The 18,709-nt window shown below is 54.5% G+C and overlaps 1 protein-coding gene and 1 non-coding gene across 3 annotated transcripts in view; both read left to right on the forward strand.

Annotated features, from left to right (window-relative positions):
* Positions 1–18,709, forward strand: part of PPA2 (inorganic pyrophosphatase 2) — a 114,779-nt gene that overhangs the window by 72,492 nt on the left and 23,578 nt on the right. For both annotated transcript variants that reach the window (XM_029076819.1, XM_029076820.1), the window contains one exon: positions 17,717–17,844. In XM_029076819.1, the coding sequence (XP_028932652.1) occupies positions 17,717–17,844 (128 nt within the window). The remainder of the gene's footprint in view (positions 1–17,716; positions 17,845–18,709) is intronic.
* On the forward strand, positions 2,709–2,813 carry LOC114815767. Its single transcript, XR_003763569.1, has one exon. It is a non-coding gene; the product is annotated as a U6 spliceosomal RNA (small nuclear RNA).

Below are 18,709 nucleotides of genomic sequence, written 5' to 3' on the forward strand. Positions count from 1 at the left end.
CGTTGTCCTTGCCGGGGTACGTTCATCCCCGGCCCTCGGCGGCTCCCCGAGGAACCGTTCCGTTAGCGTCGTCGTTATCCTCGTCGTCGTCGTCGGTGTCCGCTAACGCTTTATCGTTATCATTAGCCCCGCATGCGTTAGTACTGTTAGTACTGTTTCTGTCCGTCCGTCTCCCCCGATTAGACTGTAAGCCCGTCGCTGGGCAGGGACCGTCTCTATCTGTTGCAGATTTGTCCCTTCCAAGCGCTCAGTACAGTGCTCTGCACCTAGTAAGCGCTCACTAAATACTATCGAACGAATGTACGAATGAACCCTTCTCTCGGCGGCCGCCTCCTGTACTTGCTCGTTCTCGGATCGCCGTTCGCCGCGAGTGGCTTTAGCGGATAGACCGCGGGCCCGGGAGGCGGGAGGACCGGGCTTCCAATCCCGGCTCCACCACCTGCCTGCCGGGTGACCTCGGACGGGTCATCTCACTTCCCTCCGCCCCGGTTTCCTCATCTGAAAACGGGGATTGAGACCGGGAGCCCCACGTGGGCCGTGGACTGCGTCCAACCCGAGTAGCGCGGCTGTCTCCGCACTTGGTTCACAGTGAGCGCTTCGTTCATTCGTTCAATAGTATTTATTGAGCGCGTACTATGTGCAGAGCACTGTACCGAGCGCTTGGAATGTACAGGTCGGTCACAGATAGGGACGCGGTCCCTGCCCTTTGACGGGCTCACGGTCTAGCTGGGGGAGACCACGGACGGGAACGACAGCGATACATAGGATCGAGGGGATGGACGTCTCATTCGAGCAATAGCAGATAAATAGAATCGAGGCGACGTACATCTCATTAACAAAATGAACAGGGCGATGAAGATCTGTACGGTCGAGCGGACGGGTACGGCGCCGAGGGGATGATGGGAAGGGAGAGGGGGAGGAGCAGAGGGAGAGGGCGGAAAGGAGGGCTTAGCTGCGGAGAGGTGAAGGGGAGGGTAGAGGGAGCAGAGGGAAAAGGGGGAGCTCGGTCTGGGAAGGCCTCTTGGAGGAGGTGAGCTTCACAGATACCATAAAAAAAAAAAAAAAGGGGGTGAGGTCGATGGGGACTTCGACCGGGAGCCATGGCTGGTTCATCCTCGTCTTCCTCGGGCCGGATTTGAAGAGTTTGGCTTGCTTGCTGCCCCGCTGTATCACCCGCTGCCGTGAATTTCTCCCTCTTTCTTCCTGAAGGAAGCCTCTCGAGACTCCCAGGCTTTGCTTTCTTTTTTTCCCCGTTTCTCGCCCCCCCTGAGCCCCACGTGGAATCCATTCTCCCTTTGGGCTGAGGAAAACCTTCCTCGAGTGTCAAGGTGGCTCCCGGCTCAGCTAACGCGGTCAGCCTGAGAGTTGAGAGAACTCCCCTTTCTGATGAGGGAAGGAGTATAGCCTGTTTTCAGTGAATCCATCCGTGACGTTTACTGAGCCCCTGTTGTGTGCAGGGCACTGTACTGGACTCTTCGGGGAGCACCGCGGTCGAGTAAGTAGCTGAGACCCCCCCCCCCCCCCGCCCGCTCTCGAGGACCTTGAAATCTAGCGAGACGGCCGTTAAAATAAACGACAGGTAAGGGAAGCATCAGAGGGGTAAAGCGAGGGCCTGGGAGTCGGAGGGCCTGGGTTCTAATCTCGACTCCACCACGCGTCTGCTGCGTGACCCCGGGCGGGTCCCGAGACTTCTCTGTGCCTCAGTTACCTCAGCTGTAAAATGGGGATGAAGACTTGGAGGCCCACGTGGGGTATGGACTGTTTCCAACCTGATTAGCTAGAGAGGCAGCGTGGCGCAGTGGAAAGAGCCCGGGCTTGGGAGTCAGAGGACGCGGACTCTAATCCCGGCGCCGCCGCCTGTCTGCTGGGTGACCTTGGGCAGGTCACTTCGCCGCTCTGTGCCTCAGTTCCCTCATCCGGAAAACGGGGATTAAAAGTGTGAGCCCCACGTGGGACGGCCTGATGACCTTGTATAATAACGTCGGTATTGGTTAAGCGCCTACTGTGGGCGGAGCACTGTTCTAAGCGCTGGGAGATATACGGGGTCATCAGGTTGTCCCGCGTGAGGCTCACGGTTAATCCCCAATTTACAGATGAGGTAACCGAGGCCCAGAGAAGCGAAGTGACTCGCCCACAGTCACACAGCTGCCAAGTGGCAGAGCCGGGAGTCGAACCCACGACCTCTGACTCCCAAGCCCGGGCTCTTTCCACTGAGCCACGCCGCTCGTATCTACCCCAGCGCTTAGAACAGCGCTCGGCACGTAGTAAGCGCTCAGTAAGTACCGTGATTATTATTATCGTACCTACTCCAGAGCTCGGTAGAGTGCCTGCAACGTGGTAAGCAGTTAAGAAATTCTATAAAAGAGAAAAAAAGTGAGATTTTTTTTTTTTAAAAAAAAAAGGGTGGTTGTCCTCCAGCTGGACTTCCTTCCCAATTTCCTCTACTCTCCTCCTTTCGGGGAGCTCACTCCCTCACATAAATTTAACTCACACCTCTTCCGTGTTGATTCCCAAATCCACCCGCGGAGAAGCAGCGTGGCGTAGTGGATGGAGCCCGGGCCTGGGAGTCGGAAGGTCATGGGTTCTGATCCCGGCTCCGCCACTTGTCTGCCGTGTGACCTCGGGCGTGTCGCTTCTCTGGGCCTCGGGTACCTCGTCTGTAAGACCGTGAGCCCCACGTGGGACGGGGACCGTGTCCAACTCCATTTGCTTGTATCCATCGCAGCGCTTAGTCCAGCGGAACGACCCGGAGAAGATTAGCGTGGCCCCCGCGCGAGGATGACGCGCAAATTCGCGAAGCGACCCGTATTTTTATCGTGATGCAGTTGTCTCGTTTTGGTCCGTCCGTCTCCCCCCATTAGACGGCGAGCCCGTCGAGGGGCGGGGGTCGTCCCTCTCTGTTGCCGAATCGTCCGTTCCGAGCGCTTAGTACAGTGCTCTGCACGTAGTAAGCGCTCGATAAGTGCCGTCGAGTGAATGAACGTAGTGCTTAATAAATGCCATAATAATAATAACCCCCAAACCCGAAGCTCTCATCTAATCCTTCCGCCTCCAGGGTGTAACTCGCGGACACCCCACCGACACCTCAAGCTCGACGTGCCTCGAACCGAACCCGTCATCCCTCCTAAGACGCCCTCCTCCGAGCTTCCCTTTCTCCGTCGGGGGCCGCTCCACCCTCCCCGCCCGAGAAGCCCACGCGGCCGTAGCCTTATCCTTGCCTTCTCTGCGTCCTTCCTCCCCCGTGGCGAGTCCGTGGCAAAATCCGCCGTCCGTAACGGCTCTCGGATAATCCGACGGCTACCGACGGGGGCCGGTCCTCGGGGAGGCCCTCCTCCGGGAAGCCTTCCTCCATTAACTCACCACCCGCCGGTCACGTCGGCCACCCCGAGCACTTTGTGACTCGAATCTCTACCCTCGGCGTGGATGTGCGCGCTTACGATCGCGTTCGCTCATCTTCCTTATCTTCTTTATGAATGGAAGTGAGGAGATTTATCCGCCGATTAGACCGCAAGCCCGTCGAAGGGCAGGGACCGTCTCTCATCTGTCGCCGATTTGTCCATTCCAAGCGCTCGGTACAGTGCTCTGCACACAGTGAGCGCTCGATAAATACTGTTGAATGAGTGAATGAGATCTAGTTATCGGTCCAGCTGCCTCGTCCTGACGTATTTGTACTTTCTCCCGGTGCGTCCTCTGACTCTCGTTACCTCTGTAAATCACAACCGTCTTCTCGCTGTTGTGGTTAGGACGGCTCGGCCCTTCCCGTGTACTAAGCTCCGTACTAAGCACCGAGGTGGATACGGGATACCGAGATTGGATACGGTCCCTCTTCCGCAGTCTAAATGGGAGGGAGTAGGATCGAATCCCCATTTTACGGAAGAAGGACCTGCGGCACGGAGAAGTGAAGTCGCTCGCCCCAGCTCACACAGCAGACGAGTGGCGGGGCCGGGATCGGGACCCAGCTCCTCTGTCTCCCCGGCCCGTGCTCTTCTCACTAGACCAGTTGCGCTTACCCGTGTTTCCCCCGCCGAACTGCGGATCCTCGAAGACGGGTGCTCGTTACCGTTGTGTTCGACAGAGGCGGCGCGGTTTAGCGGAAGGAGCCCGGGCTCGGGAGTCAGGCGACGTAGGTTCTAATCCCGGCTCCGCCACCTGTCCGCCCTGTGGCCTTGGACGAACCGCTTAACTTCCCTGTGCCTCAGTTCCCTCTTCCGGAAAACGGGGACTAAGACTGTGAGCCCCACGTGGGACAACCTGATGACCCTGTATCTACCCCAGAGCTCAGAAGAGTGCTTGGCACACAGTGGGCGCTTAACAAATGCCATTATTATCACTGCTATTATTTTATTCTCCTGAACACTTTATACGATCCAGCTTTCGCTGTCGGTTCTGGACGTGAGGACCCAGCCCTCCTGTCCTGAACAGAGCTAAGGCTCTCCATCCCCTGGCCCCCTCCTACCTCTCCTCCCTTCTCTCTCTCCACCGCCCACCCCGCCCGCTCCGCTCCTCGGCCGCCCGCCTCCTCGCCGTCCCCCGTCCTCGCCCGTCCCGCCGTCGACCCCCGGGCCGCGTCCTCCCGCGGTCCCGGGACGCCCTCCCTCCTCGCCTCCGCCGGACTCATTCTCTTCCCCTCTTCGAAACCCAACTCGGAGGTCACCTCCTCCGAGAGGCCTTCCCTGACCGAGCTCCCCTTCTCCCTCTGCTCCCTCTACCCCCCCTTCACCTCTCCTCAGCTAAGCCCTCTTCTCCCCCCTCTCCCTCCGCGCCTCCCCCTCTCCCTTCCCACCCCCTCGGCGCCGTGCCCGTCCGCTCGACCGTATAGATCTTCATCGCCCTTTTTATTTTGTTAACGAGATGTACGTCGCCTCGATTCTGTGTATTGCTACTGTTTTAATGAGACGTTCTTCCCCTCCATTCTATCCGTCGTCATCGTTCTCGTCCGTCCGTCTCCCCCGACTAGACCGCGAGCCCGTCAGAGGGCGGGGACCGTCTCTATCCGTTACCCATCTGTCCATTTCAAGCGCTCGGTACAGTGCTCTGCACATAGTAAGCGCTCGATAAATACTGTCGAATGAATGAGTGAATCTTCCCACGCAAAACCCTTCCCTCCCCATCGCTGTAGACCGCACCACCGTCCTCCCCGTCTCACAAGCCCGTAACCTCGGGATTAGCCTCCGCTCGGCTCTCTCGCCGAACGCTCTTAACGCAGTCCGTCGGTTCGGCCTTCGCGACGTCATCAAAATCCACCCGTTCCTCCCCGTCCCGACCGCTACCTCGTCGATTCAGGCCCTCGTCCCGTCCCGTCTTGATGACCGCGTCGGCCTCCTCGCTGACCTCCCTGCCTCCCGTCTCTCCTCCCCCGCAGTCCGTTCTTCGCTCCGCTGCCGGGATCATTTTTCTCCCCACCTGTTCAGTCTCCGTTTCCCCGCTCCTCCTGAAGCTCCAGTGGTCCCAGTCGAGCCGAAACTCCTCCCCGTTGGCTTTGAAACACTCGTTCACCTCGCCCCCCTCCCCCCCCCCCCACACCTGAAGCAGCGTGGCTCAGTGGAAAGAGCCCGGGCTTGGGAGTCCGAGGTCTCGGGTCCGAATCCCAGCTCTACCACTTGTCAGCTGTGTGACCGGGGGCAAGTCGCTCAACCTCTCGGTGCCCCGGTTCCCTCATCTGTAAAATGGGGATGAAGACTGGGAGCCCCACGTGGGACGGCCTGATTACCCTGTCTCCGCCCCAGTGCTTAGAACAGTGCTCCGCACACGGTAAGCGCTTAACAAATACCAACATTATCATTGTTACCTACCCCTCTGATTTCTTCCTGCAACCCAACCTGCGTACGTCCCTCCCTTCCCTCCTCGCTGTACCTCCTTCTCTTCTATTTCGTGGCTGACCTCTTCCCCACATCCTGCCCCTGGCCTTGAACAATAATAATAACCATTATTATTATCATTATTGTATTTGTTAAGCGCTTAACTGCGGGTCAGTCACCGTTCTAAGCGCTGGCGTGGATGCGGGCGGATCGGGTTGGACACGGTCCCTGTCCCACACGGGGCTCACAGTCTCGCTCCCCACTTTGGCAGATGAGGTCCCGAAGTGAAGCGACTTGCCTAAGGTCACACAGCAGACTAGTGGCAGAGCCGGGATTAGAACCCATGACCTTTTAACTCCCAGGCCCGGGCTCCGTCCACTACTCCATGCCGCTCCTGGAACCCGCTCCCTCTTCACTCCCCTCACCCTCAAAGCCTTGTTAAAATCACACCTCCAGGAGGCCTTCCCTCATTAAGCGCTTAGTACAGTGCGCTGCACATAGTAAGCGCTCAATAAATACTACTGAATGAATTTCCTCTTCTCCCACTCTCTCCTCGTTGTCCTCGAACTCGGATTTGTTCCTTTTATTCACCTTTTTTTTGCACCCCTCACCGCAGCCCAACGGCACCCACGTACCTGGCCGTAACCCGTCCCTCTTACCGTCTCTCCCCACTCTAGACCGTAAGCTCCCAGCGGGCGGGGCACGTGTCCACCGCCTCTCCCAAGTGCTTAGTACAGAGTAAGCGCTTAATAGATACCGTCGTTCGATTAGCGGTCAGGAAATCCTGCTGCTTGATAGATCACGCCTTCCCGAAGTCTCCATTTTGTCCCCAGGCCACGCGTTGACTTCGCAGCCGGCCGATCGATAGTCTGGTCATTTAAAAAAAATTTTTTTTTGGCATTTATTAAGCCCTTACTACGTGCCAAGCATTGCTCTGAGCGCTGGGGTAGATACAGGGCGATCAGGTTGTCCCACGTGGGGCTCCCAGTCTTCATCCCCCTTTTACAGATGAGGTCACTGAGGCACAGAGGAAGTGAAATGACTTGCCCGCGGTCACACAGCTGACGGGTGGCGGAGCCGGGCTCAGAACCCATGACCTCTGACTCCCCAAGCCCGGGCTCTTTCCCACTGAGCCACGCTGCTTCTCCGGGGTGACCGGTGGGGATGCTCTCCGCCGTGCTTTTCGGTCTCCAACCCCACACGGATTCCGGCCAGGGGAGCGGCGTCGGAGAGAGCGGTGGCTCAATTGCGCGATCTGTCACCCGCGGCGGATTGTTCAAAACGGCGGGCCTGGCGGACAGGGCCCGGGCCCGGAGCTGGGTCGTAATCCCGGGCCCGCCGCTCGCCCGCCGCGTGACCTCGGGCGAGTCACCTAACTTCTCTGTGCCCCGGTCTCCTCATCGGAAGAAAACCGGGGATTCGGTGTCTGTTCTCCCTCCCCCGTTTATTGTGAGCCCCTTATGGGTCGGGGGCTAAAAGTGCGAGCCCCACGTGGGACGACCTGGTGACCCTCTGTCTACCCCGGCGCTTAGAACAGTGCCCGGCGCGTAGTAAGCGCTTGATAACTACCGTGATCGTTATCGTTATTATTATAGAAGCCGCGTGGTCTGGGAGACAGAAGGACTTGTGTTCTAATCCTGGCCCTTCCCCTCGTCTGCTCGGTGACCTGGCTTCTCTGCGCCTCAGTTACCTCATCTGTAAAATGGGGATTAAACCCCCCTCCCTCCCATTTCGACTGCGGTCCGGGGACTCCGCCCAGCCCGATCACCTCGTGTCCGCCTCAGCCCTCCGAACAACCTGGGACACCTAGCGCTCGGCCAACCCAATTTAAAAAAAAAAACCCTCCTTTTTAGGAAATTCCAGAAGTCCGGGTGACCCGATGTAGTTTTGCCGATAATTTTCGAAATCATCCACCCTTGGTTTTTCGTGAGAGGGAGGCCTTTAAAATGATTCGGTTGTATCTTCCGTTGATTGTCTAAAAGAGATTCGGCGAGTTCGAAGGTGTGTTCTGTCACGGAATCTCAGCGACGACTCGGAACTGTTTCAGGTGGGCTGGTAGAAGACCGCGACACCTTCTTCACCCGATTCTTTTAAAGAACGTTAATCAGCAGAGGAGTTTAGGCGGCCACTCTGAGCACGACCGGCTGAAACTGATATTTAGCGTCGCAAAATAATTTCCCTATGACGATGCTTTTCGGGGTGATTCTCCTTCCCCCGTCTTCGAAACTTAGAATTCACTTCAAGCCTGTCGTCGTCGCGAGTGTTTTCTTTTTTTCGTGCAGAGGTACTTTTTTCTTCAGAAGTGGGGTGATGTTTTTGCCATCTCTTATTAAGAAGAATTCCCTTCGGTTGTGAGACGAAAGACGTTAATGAATATCCTAGGTTGGTGTCTGGTGAACGACGCAAAGCATTTCCCTCTTTACGGGGAATAATAATAAAGAGACACTTAAAGACATCGCCCCAAAGCTAATGGGTCTGAAATTCCTTGTTTTAAAATTTAAGTCCGTGCCTGAGCGGCCTTTGGGGTTTATTTGGGTGTGATTATTCATTCAGTAGCATAATCATAATAATAATAATAATGTTGGTATTTGTTAAGCGCTTACTATGTGCCGAGCACTGTTCTAAACGCCGGGGTGGACACGGGGGAATCAGGTTGTCCCACGTGGGGCTCACGGTCTTCATCCCCATTTTACAGATGAGGGAACTGAGGCGCAGAGAATAATAATAATAATAATGTTGGTATTTGTTAAGCGCTTACTATGGGCAGAGTGCTGGGGTGGACACGGGGGAATCAGGTCGTCCCACGTGGGGCTCACAGTCTTAGTCCCCATTTTACAGATGAGGTAACTGAGGCACAGAGAGAAGTGAAGTGACTTGCCCACAGTCACACAGCCGACAAGTGGCAGAGCTGGGATTCGAACTCGTGACCTCTGACCCCAACGCCCGTGCTCTTTCCACTGAGCCACGCTGCTTCTCTTAATAATGTTGGTATCTGTTAAGCGCTTACTATGTGCAGAGCACTGTTCTAAGCGCTGGGGTGGACACGGGGGAATCAGGTTGTCCCACGTGGGGCTCACGGTCTTCATCCCCGTTTTACAGATGAGGGAACTGAGGCCCAGAGAAGTGACTCGCCCACAGTCACACAGCTGACAAGTGGCTGAGCCGGGATTCGAACCCATGACCTCTGACTCCAAAGCCCGTGCTCTAGCCATGCTAGTATCTATTGAGCGCCTGCGTGCAGAGCACTGTACTAAGCGCTTGGAATGTACATTTCGGCAACACACAGAGACAACGCCTGCCCATCGACGGGCTCACCCGATCATAAAAGCTGAACGTGTGATATCCCTTTATCGCTAGTGACATCGATGTGTAAAGACACCAAAAGAGGGAAGACTTAACCCCCCCCCCCCCGGGATTTATTCAGATAAAAAGGCGGACGCGTTCTTGAGACAGCAGCGTGGCTCAGTGGAGAGAGCCCGGGCCTGGAAGTCAGAGGTCAGGGGTTCGAATCCCGGCTCCGCCGCTTGTCCGCTGTGTGACTGTGGGCGAGTCACTTCACTTCTCTGAGCCTCAGTTCCCTCATCTGTAAAATGGGGAATAGAACTGTGAGCCCCACGTGGGACAATCTGATCACCCTGCATCCGCCCCAGCGCCTAGGACAGCGCTCTGCACATAGTAAGCGCTTACCAAATACCAACAGCAACACCGGGGCTCCGCCGGGACCGTCGGCCAGCGTGACCGGGGCTGCAGCCCGGGGTGTCTTGAGCGTCGGATGTGAAGTTTCACCCGCCTGACTTTCGTCTGCGTCTCTAGAAGGCGGACGATTCGGTGCTCCCTCGCTGTTTTGAAACGGCGCCCACCCAGGTGGAGTTTCCCACCCCGGTTAATTAGCAGTCTCTCCTCCCAGCCCTGGCAGAGTTCCCCATTCGTGCAGTCAAACCGTCCCCCCCCCGTCCCCCCCGATTCTTCCAGACTCGCATCGCTTAGCATACCGTCTATCAACCGCTAGACATTTCCATCGTTTAACGAAGGCCGAATGCCAAGTCGACGACGTAACGCGGCGGGAAATGCCCGTTTTCTAAGAGGACGCGGGCCACCGAACCTCAGATATAAAGTAACCGACGTTCAAACGTACGCGGGTCCGCTCGCGGGCCGGCGCGTCCCTGGTCACTTATCCTTGCCGCCGCCGTGCCGGGGACGGCTCTGGGGGAAACCGAAATCCCCATCGCGACCTTCCGCCAGTGCCGCCGTTTCCCTCAGCTGCCTCCTGAGGTGTTTATTTTCGTAAGGCCCGGGAATGTTTATTCACATCCCAGCTGCTTTTCTTCGGTCCAGTGCCGGGGCGTTCGGGCGGAGTCTCCTCGGCTACTGCCTGGCTTCCTTCATTACCCCTCGATGCTTGCAGTTGGAATTTAAATTCCGGATGAACCAGAGAAAACCAAAAAAAATCCAGGAGGGGCAGCGGAAAGAGGACGGGAATCCGAAGACCTGGGTTCTAATCCCACCTCCGCCACATGCCTGCCCCTTAACCTCCCTCTACCTCCGTTCCCTCACCTGCAGAATGGGGATCCGCTACCTGTTCTCTCGCTTACTTCGACCGTGAGCCCCGTGCCGGACCCGATGACCTTGTCTCTGTCCCGGCGCTTGGCACGTAGTAAGCGCTTAACGAACACGGCGGTCGGCATCGTTATCGTCATCCGATCATCCCCGAACCCGGACGGCCCCTATCTGATATTTCCCTTCTGCCCTCCAACTTCCGCACTCCGTGAAGCCGCCCGAAGGAAAACCGTGTGGCCCGAGAGGAATAAAAGCGTCACGCTGTTCATCCCATGGGACTGTGGTTGTGAGAATGAAGCAAACAGATGTACAGAAGAAGTGATAAATTGTGCTAAATCGTAAATTAAGGCGAAATAGAGAAAGTCCAAATAGATTCGGAGTTAATGAACTGGCCCCAAGATTCGGTTCTTAGCGGCCGTGATGAACGAGGTAGGAGGGGATTGAAATGTGGCGTATGAAATACCTTTAATTCGCTAAAGCTTTTTGAGATCCGAAAAACCGAGACAGACCCTCTTCCTAGAACTCGAACAGTCTTCTGTGCGAAGTCTGAGAAACCGATCCCCTTTCTTCCCGGGAAGTTTCGGGATGACTCACCGTCAGAAAACAAAAATCCGAGGGCGAGTTACTTGGCTTCGGGCCTGACGTCTCGTACGCATCCTCGCCTGCTTTAACTCCGCCGCCCAGCAACAGTATCGCTCCTTCCTCGTCAGCTCCCGTGCCCTTTCCCCGCGCCGGCTGTTTCAGACGTTTAACTCCCTTTCCAAAACCCTCAGTCCCCCAGCCTCTCACCCGGCCCTTGGCGCCTAGATGACCTCGCCACCTACTTCGTTCATAAAATCGAGGCAGTTAGACGCGACCTCCCTAGAATCTCCGCGGCTCTTCTCCGGTCCCGTCCTCCCCCTCCCCCGTCCTTCCCAGCGGTATAAGAAGAGATCGGCCCTCTCCGCCTGCACGTCCGACCCCATCCACCCTGGCCCCTTCCCTTCTTCCTTCTCTGACGGTCATCTTCGACCGCTCGCCCTCCAGCGGCTCCCGCCCCACTGCTTTCAGACACGCCCGCGTATTCCCCCGTCCTGTCCCAAAAGACAACCCTCCCTTGACCCCACGGCTCTCTCCCGTTAACGCCCTGTCACCCCCCCCCCCCCCCCGCCGTTCCTCTCCAGACTCCTTTGGAGTATGCTCACTGCCTCCCGTCCTCTGTGGGAGATCCTCGAGGCTCTGTTCTAGATCCCCTTCGCTTCCCCATCTCCGCCCGCTCACTCGGTGAACTCATTCACTCCCACGGCTTCATCGGCCTCTACGTTGCTGATTCCCAAATGTACCTCTCTGGCCCCGACCGAGACGCCCTTCTCTGACGTCTTGCATTTCCTCTTGTCCCCAAGTCGTCTCTACTCGGATGTCCAGCCGGCGCCTCGGACTTAACGTGCCCGGAACGGGATTTCTCATCTTCCCGCCCGAACCCTGTCCTCCCTGTGACTTTTCCATCGCCGCAGACGGCACCATCACCCTCCCTGTCCCACAGGCCCTTAACCCGGGCATTATCCCTCGACTCGTCCCTCTCATTCAACCCGCGTATTCGGTCTGTCGCCGAATCCCGACGGTTCTACCGGCCCAACTTGGCTAAAATCCACCCTTTCCTCTCCACTCAGACTCTTGCCACGCTGTTCCAGTCGCTTACCTCCAGGCTCGACAAATGCATCAGCCTCCCCTCCGACCTCCCTGCCTCCCGTCTCCCCCGATTCCGGTCCGTACTTCACTCGGCTGCCCCGATCATTTTTCTGAAGGAGGTTCAGTCCGCGTCTCCCCACTCCTCAGGTACCTCGAGCGGGTGCCCTTCCACCTCCGCCTCAGACGGAAACTCCTTACCGTCGGCTTGAAAGCGCTAACTCCTACCTCGGCCCCCGCTCTTCCGTTACGACGCGTCCCGAAAGCCTCACTCTTCTCACCCCGGCTCGTTCACTGTACCTGGCTCACCTCTCTCACCGTCAGCTCTTCACCCCCGTCACAGTTCACTCCCTCTCCCTTCTTGTGAGGCGGACCACCACTCTTCCCCCTTCAAACCTTAGGAAAATCCCCTCTCCTCCAAGAGGCCTTCCCCGGCTAAGTCCTCATTTCCCCCATTAGCCCTCCCCTGTTGCATTTCCTACGCTCTGAATTCTAAACCCGCTGGGCACCTGATATTCATCCAGCCGACAGCCTCGGAGCACTTACGTACATATCCGTAATTTATTTTAACGCCTGTGCCTCCCACTAGACTGTACGCTCCTCGTAGGCAGGAAGCGTGTCTACCAACTCTATCGCACGGTGATTTGCTCACCAAAAATTCCACTGATTGATTGAACCCCTGTGGCTCTGTCACCCCAGTGGCCCTGCCAGGTGTCGAATGCAAGAGCGGTGTGTGTTCGGGGGGAGGTGGGAGGATGATTAAAGCAAAGTGATTCCCGGTGGGTGTAAGATTGGTTGAACTCTTCGTTTTTTTAAAAGAAAGACTAACAAAAAGCGAACCCACAGTCTCGCTCTGGTTTTGAAGAGGGGAGCAGAGGGTATGATTAAATGACCCACAGAGAATAAAAGCAAATTAGGAAACGCCTGGGGGGTAACTCCCTTCTTACCAAACTAGCCGGGTGCCACAAAACCTTTGGGTTCCTTTTGTTGTCCGAATAACCTAGTAATAGGAGGGGGGAATATGAACCTTGGTTAAATATAGAAAGCGTAAATATTCTTTAAAAATTTACCGATTTATGTATCTCTGTAGGGAAGCAGCGTGGCCTAGTGGCTAGAACGCGGCCCTGGGTGTCATAAGGACCTGGGTTCTGATCTCGGCTCCGCCTCCTGTCTGCCGTATGACCTGGGGCAAGTTGCCTGCCTTCTCTGTGCCTCGGTCCCTTCATCTGTAAAACGGGGATTAAGACCGTGAGCCCCGTGTGGGCCGGGGATTTTGTCCAACCCAAGTTGCTTGTATCTACCCCAGCGCTTGGTACAGTGCCTAGCACATAGTAAGGGCTTAACAAACACCAAAATCGTTATCATTATATCTTTTTACCCTTGGGTGATAAGGTTATGTTCAATGAGAGATTTAAAGAGCCTCTGAACCTCATTGTCCAATATACCGAAAATGTATCTCTTTTTTAAAAATGCCCGTTGGAGAAATCATCGGTCGATCAATCCTTGGTATTTACTGAGCGCTCGCTATGTGCAGAAGGCTGCTGTAAGTGCTCGGGAGAGTACAGCACAGCAGAATTAGAAACATTCCCGGCTCATTATGAGCTTACAGGAAAATAGTCCCGATTTTGTTACGGGAGGAATGGCTAAGGGACGGTTTTCCTAAACGTTTAATCTTTATCGGATGTTATATCTGTGCTACGAGGAGGCTTTCCTCTACCCTGTTTTTGTTAGGCTAGTGGTTGAAATAAACAGTAGTTGGGATTGTAACGGGAGAATCATTAATAAATGCTACTATTATGACTAGAGCGGAGAGTAGAATCTGGGGGAAGCAAAACAGTGGCCCCTCCAAAGCATAACAGACACTTGTTAGAGGACGTTTCCCCTTCCGCCATTTTAGGAGGGGAGAAACCCAGAGTTGGTGGGTGGTCCTTGAGCTCTCTTATCAGTTAATCGAACTGACAGTGGGATTTTTTTTTTGAGCGTTTATGGATGCAGAGCACAATACGAAACGTTTGGGAGGCTACGGTACGACGGAGTTCCCTGCCCGCATGAGCTTACGGTTATTCAAGACGCAGAACGCAGTGCACTTTACAGAAGAACGTCCGGGTTGGCTGATTTCTACGGTTGGATTAATTCATCTTTTGCTCTCTCCCTCCCACCCACCACTTTGTCTTGACTTCCTCTTCCTTTAGAGATGGCGGCCTCAGCACCGTTGACTTGACCCCTAATTTCTTGTTATCCGCTACTAGCTTTCCGTCGCCATCAAATAAAAGGCCAACGTGCGCCATAGACCTCATGCCTGGTGTTCTGCGGCAGTGGGTTTGAGTTATCCTTTACGTCGCTCGGCGGCCAAGCAGTCGTTCTTTTGCTCTGGTCCCGTTTCTTTATATTCGTCTTTGCTGTTCGAGCCTAGTTTCCATTTCTTCTATTGCCGTTTCGGGTCACGACTGGTTGAGCTAACTTTATTTTTTGCCCCTCTTTGTCGTTAAAAGAGGTCATCCTCTTCACCTGCACTCCTTAGCCTAAAAAAACCCACCTGTAGTCGGTGAATTCGGGGGTTTTTTTTCCTCTTCGGTCTAAATTGGATAATTCAAGACAAAAAAAACCGTATACATTTAGAATTCTAGCCTGTGGGGATGTTCCCGTCATCTACCCGACTTCTTATTTTTAAGCAGTCTTCTTAAGTGGGGAAGCAGCGTGGCTCAGTGGAAAGAGCCTGGGCTTCGGAGTCAGAGGTCATGGGTTCGACTCCCGGCTCTGCCCCTTGTCAGCTGTGTGACTGTGGGCGAGTCACTTCACTTCTCTCTGCCTCACTCAGTTACCTCATCTGTCAAATGGGGGTTAACCGTGAGTGAGCCTCACGTGGGACGACCCGATTCCCCTGTGTCTCCCCCAGCGCTTAGAACAGCGCTGTACACATAGTAAGCGCTTAACAAATACCAACATTATTATTATCATTATTTTGATTTTGATGGTGTGCCTTCTACCTTCCAAATCTTAGCAGCCTAAATTTTTAAATATCCTTTGAGAAAAGAAGAGCCGACCACCTATCTTCAATGTTTAATTCATTCCCCTAGCTGAGGATAGGGTACTGGACCAGATGAACAGTTGAGGTTTGTTTCTTATTCCCCGATGTGTTTGTGAAGAACGCCTAAAGAAGATCATATGCCTTATTTCCTCCATCTTTTGCACCGAAAGTGACCTCACCGTATTTCATTTTTTTTATGGTGTTTTTTTTTAAGCGCTTACTCTGTGCCGTGTACTGGGGTGGACACAAGCAAATCAGTTTGGACCCAGTCCCCTGTCCCACCTGGGGCTCACAGTCTTAATCCCCTTTTGACACATGCGGTAACTGAAGCACAGAGAGGTTACGTGGCTTGCCCCGAGTTACCCAGCAGACGAGTGGTGGAGCTGGGATTCGAACCCAGGTCCTTCTGACTCCCTGGCCCGGGCGCTACCCACTGGACCACATCTTGGGATTCTGGCAGCTGTGGAGTTAAGTCACCTGCCACTCTCCATACACTGGGAGTCGGCGGGTCATGGGTTCTAATCTCAGCTCCGCCGCGTGCGTGCTGTGTGGCCCTGGGCAAGTCATTTCACTTCTCTGTGCCTCAGTTCCCTCATCTGTAAAATGGGGATTAGGAACGTGAGCCGTGCGGGGGGCAGGGACCGTATCCCACCCGATTTCCTTGTATCCGCCCCGGTGCTCGGTACAGTGCCAGGCACACAGGAGGTGCTTAACAAATACCACAGTTATCATTATTATTGTTATTATTATTGCCAGGACACGTGCCCTAAACACTTTGGAAAGATTCATTTCTTTTCTTATTCTCTCAAGAGACTGTATTTACCTCCTTGGATATCACAATTAGTCTTTTTCCCTAATCATGCAACTCGAACAGTGACTTCTTCGGTGAGCTTCCTGTATTTCTGGTATTTGGGAATTATGCGTTTCCGCCAATCCTGCCACTCAGTCCATACCGTTTGACTGTTGCCAACCTTCTCGCTGCGCCTCGTTCTCGCCCGTCCCGCCGCCGGCCCCCTGGCCCGCGTCCTACCCCGGCCTGGAACGCCCTCCCTCCTCAAATCCGCCCGTCACATTTCCCCGCTTCCAGGCCCTACTGAAAGCTCACCTCCTCCAGGAGGCCTTCCCAGACTAAGCCCCCCTTTTCCTCAACTCCCCCTCCGCGCCGGCCCGGCTGGCTCCCTTTGCTCTACCCCCATCTCCTCCCCCCACAGCACTTGTGTATATATGGACGTAGCTATAGATCTATTTATATTGATGCCCGTTCGCTTGTTTTGATGTATATATCTACAGTTCTGTGTATTTATATTGATGCCCCTTGTTTTGATGTCCGACTCCCCCCTTCTAGGCTGTAAACCCGGTGTGGGCAGGGATCGTCCCCCTCTGTGGTCGAAGTGTGCTCTCCCATCACTTAGTAGAGTGCTCTGCACGCAGTAAGCGCTCAAGGAATACGATTGAACGAACGAACGAACCACTGGCCAACTAATACTGAAGGCAATTCCACTTCCCTCTTTTTCTCACGTATCTTTCCAGCTGTTTTCCAGCTCTCTGCGTCTCACGCTGGCTCGGTTTCATCAGTCTTCTGGGCATCGTCACTGAGTTGAGCGAGCTCAGACCTCCCAGCTCTGTCTAGACTTCTGCTAGATTGTCCCCGAATTGGAAAGCGTATTCTTAGAAGGCTCAAAATGTTCTGGCTTTAATATCTTGGGTCCAAGTGGTCCCGTCCCTCGCTAAGTCTCTCCTTCCCTCCCTCCCTTCCTGCCTTTTCATTTCCATCCCACGGATGCACCCCGGACACGGGGTTATTGCAGAGGTTGCAGGCAGAGGTGGCGAGAGGCGGCTGGAGCAGTGGTTAATTGCTTCCGGAAGCCAGTGGGCGACAAACCGTAGGTTGAGACTAAGGAGACGGGGGACCCGTCAGCATTTGGGGTTTGCAAGTGGATGCGGGGCCGAGGCGAGGGAGTTTAAATGGGGAGATGGCAGAAGGTCGGCGACGTCTCTTCTCCCTCCCCGCACCTCGGCTCCCACGCTTTCGAGGTTTGTAGGCGGCGGTGGATGGAGATAAAGCGCTCCGGGGGTCTTCACAAACTTCGCGGCCAAAATGGCGATCGTGACCCGAGGTCGCCATTTCCATCCGCTCGTTCCGTAATTGCCCTGCCCTGCCGTTGAAGCTCTTCTTTCTCCTAGCAGTCCGTCGCTCTCCGTCTGTGTCCCCTGTTAGGTTGTAAGCTCTTCCAGGGCAAGGAGGGTGCCTAGTGCTTAGTACGGTGCTCCGCACGCAGTAAGCGCTCGGTAGATGCGATCGAATGAGTGAATGAGTGTTTTCAAAATCTACTGAACTCTCCCAAGATCGTAGTCCACTGTTCTGCTCACAGTTCTGTTGACTGATTGACTTTTCACATTGATGTTCAGAAGGAAGGAAACTGCTCTCCGAGATGTCTCTCTGTCAGTTTACGGTAAAAGATGGATGGGCAAGCCCTCCGTATCGCAATAAATGACAAGGGAAGATATCCGTTGGGCGTAGTTTGGGAGGAGAATTATGTCTGTAGCTCTGAGTATTGAAAACAGAACAGAAAAAAAAAAAAAACCGAGACCATCCTGCCAAACTGTTTACAAGACTGATTAAATTGATGTTAACAGAGCCTGCTCTTTGTCTTTTTTTAATATACAGATATCGATGATGTCAGGAAGTACAAGCCAGGATACCTCGAAGCCACGCTGAACTGGTTCCGATTTTATAAGGTGCCAGATGGAAAGCCAGAAAATCGGTTCGGTTTTAACGGAGAGTTCAAAGACAAGGTAAAGACGATACAGACTTTAAAATGCAGCTCGCCGACGTGTGCTTCGTGGAAACGCAGACGAGTAGAACATTTTGGTGTCCGCCTTATGAAAAGATACCAACAGAAAATAAGTCATCTATTGGGTTCTATATAATAATAATGATGATGATGGCATTTGTTAAGCGCTTACTATGTGCAGAGCACTGTTCTAAGCGCTGGGGGGATACTAGGTGATCAGATTGCCCCACGTGGGGCTCACGGTCTTCATTCCCATTTTCCAGATGAAGTAACCGAGGCTCAGAGAAGTGAAGTGACTTGCCCAAAGTCACCCAGCTGATAAGTGGCGGGGCCGGGATTAGAACCCAGGACCTCTGACTCCCAAGCCCGGGCTCTTTCCACTGAGCCACGCTGCTTCTCTCTCCCACCCACCCCCGACGCTCCCTTTCCCCTCCACTGCGGGGAACGTGGCTGTTACGTTGTTGTATCGTACTCTCCCGAGCGCTTAGTACGGTTCCCTGTACACAGCGAGCGCTCGACGAATACGACGGAATGACCGACTGCCGTGCCGAAGAGAAGCAGGGCGTGGAGTTTCACTCTGTCGTTTCCACATTGAAAATAAAAGTTAACCGAATTGTGTTTTCTTGGCCAGAGTCAGTGGCTTCCATTGGCTCATACCCAGAAAACGCGCAAAAGCTAAGCAGACGGATGAGGCGTAGCTCTATTGAAAACTACATAGTAATTTGGTGGGTTTTCTTTGCCCCGCGTCGGTCCTACAGAAACTTCGGTTGGGGCTGCTTTTCCTTTTAGGGGTATGAGTCTGTGCTCACGGACTATGATGCCGAAAATCGCTTTTGGCCTAGGTCCGTCTTAGGCAACGTTTCCCA

Source organism: Ornithorhynchus anatinus, chromosome 12 (assembly GCF_004115215.2).
Source record: "Ornithorhynchus anatinus isolate Pmale09 chromosome 12, mOrnAna1.pri.v4, whole genome shotgun sequence".
Lineage (NCBI taxonomy): Eukaryota > Metazoa > Chordata > Mammalia > Monotremata > Ornithorhynchidae > Ornithorhynchus > Ornithorhynchus anatinus.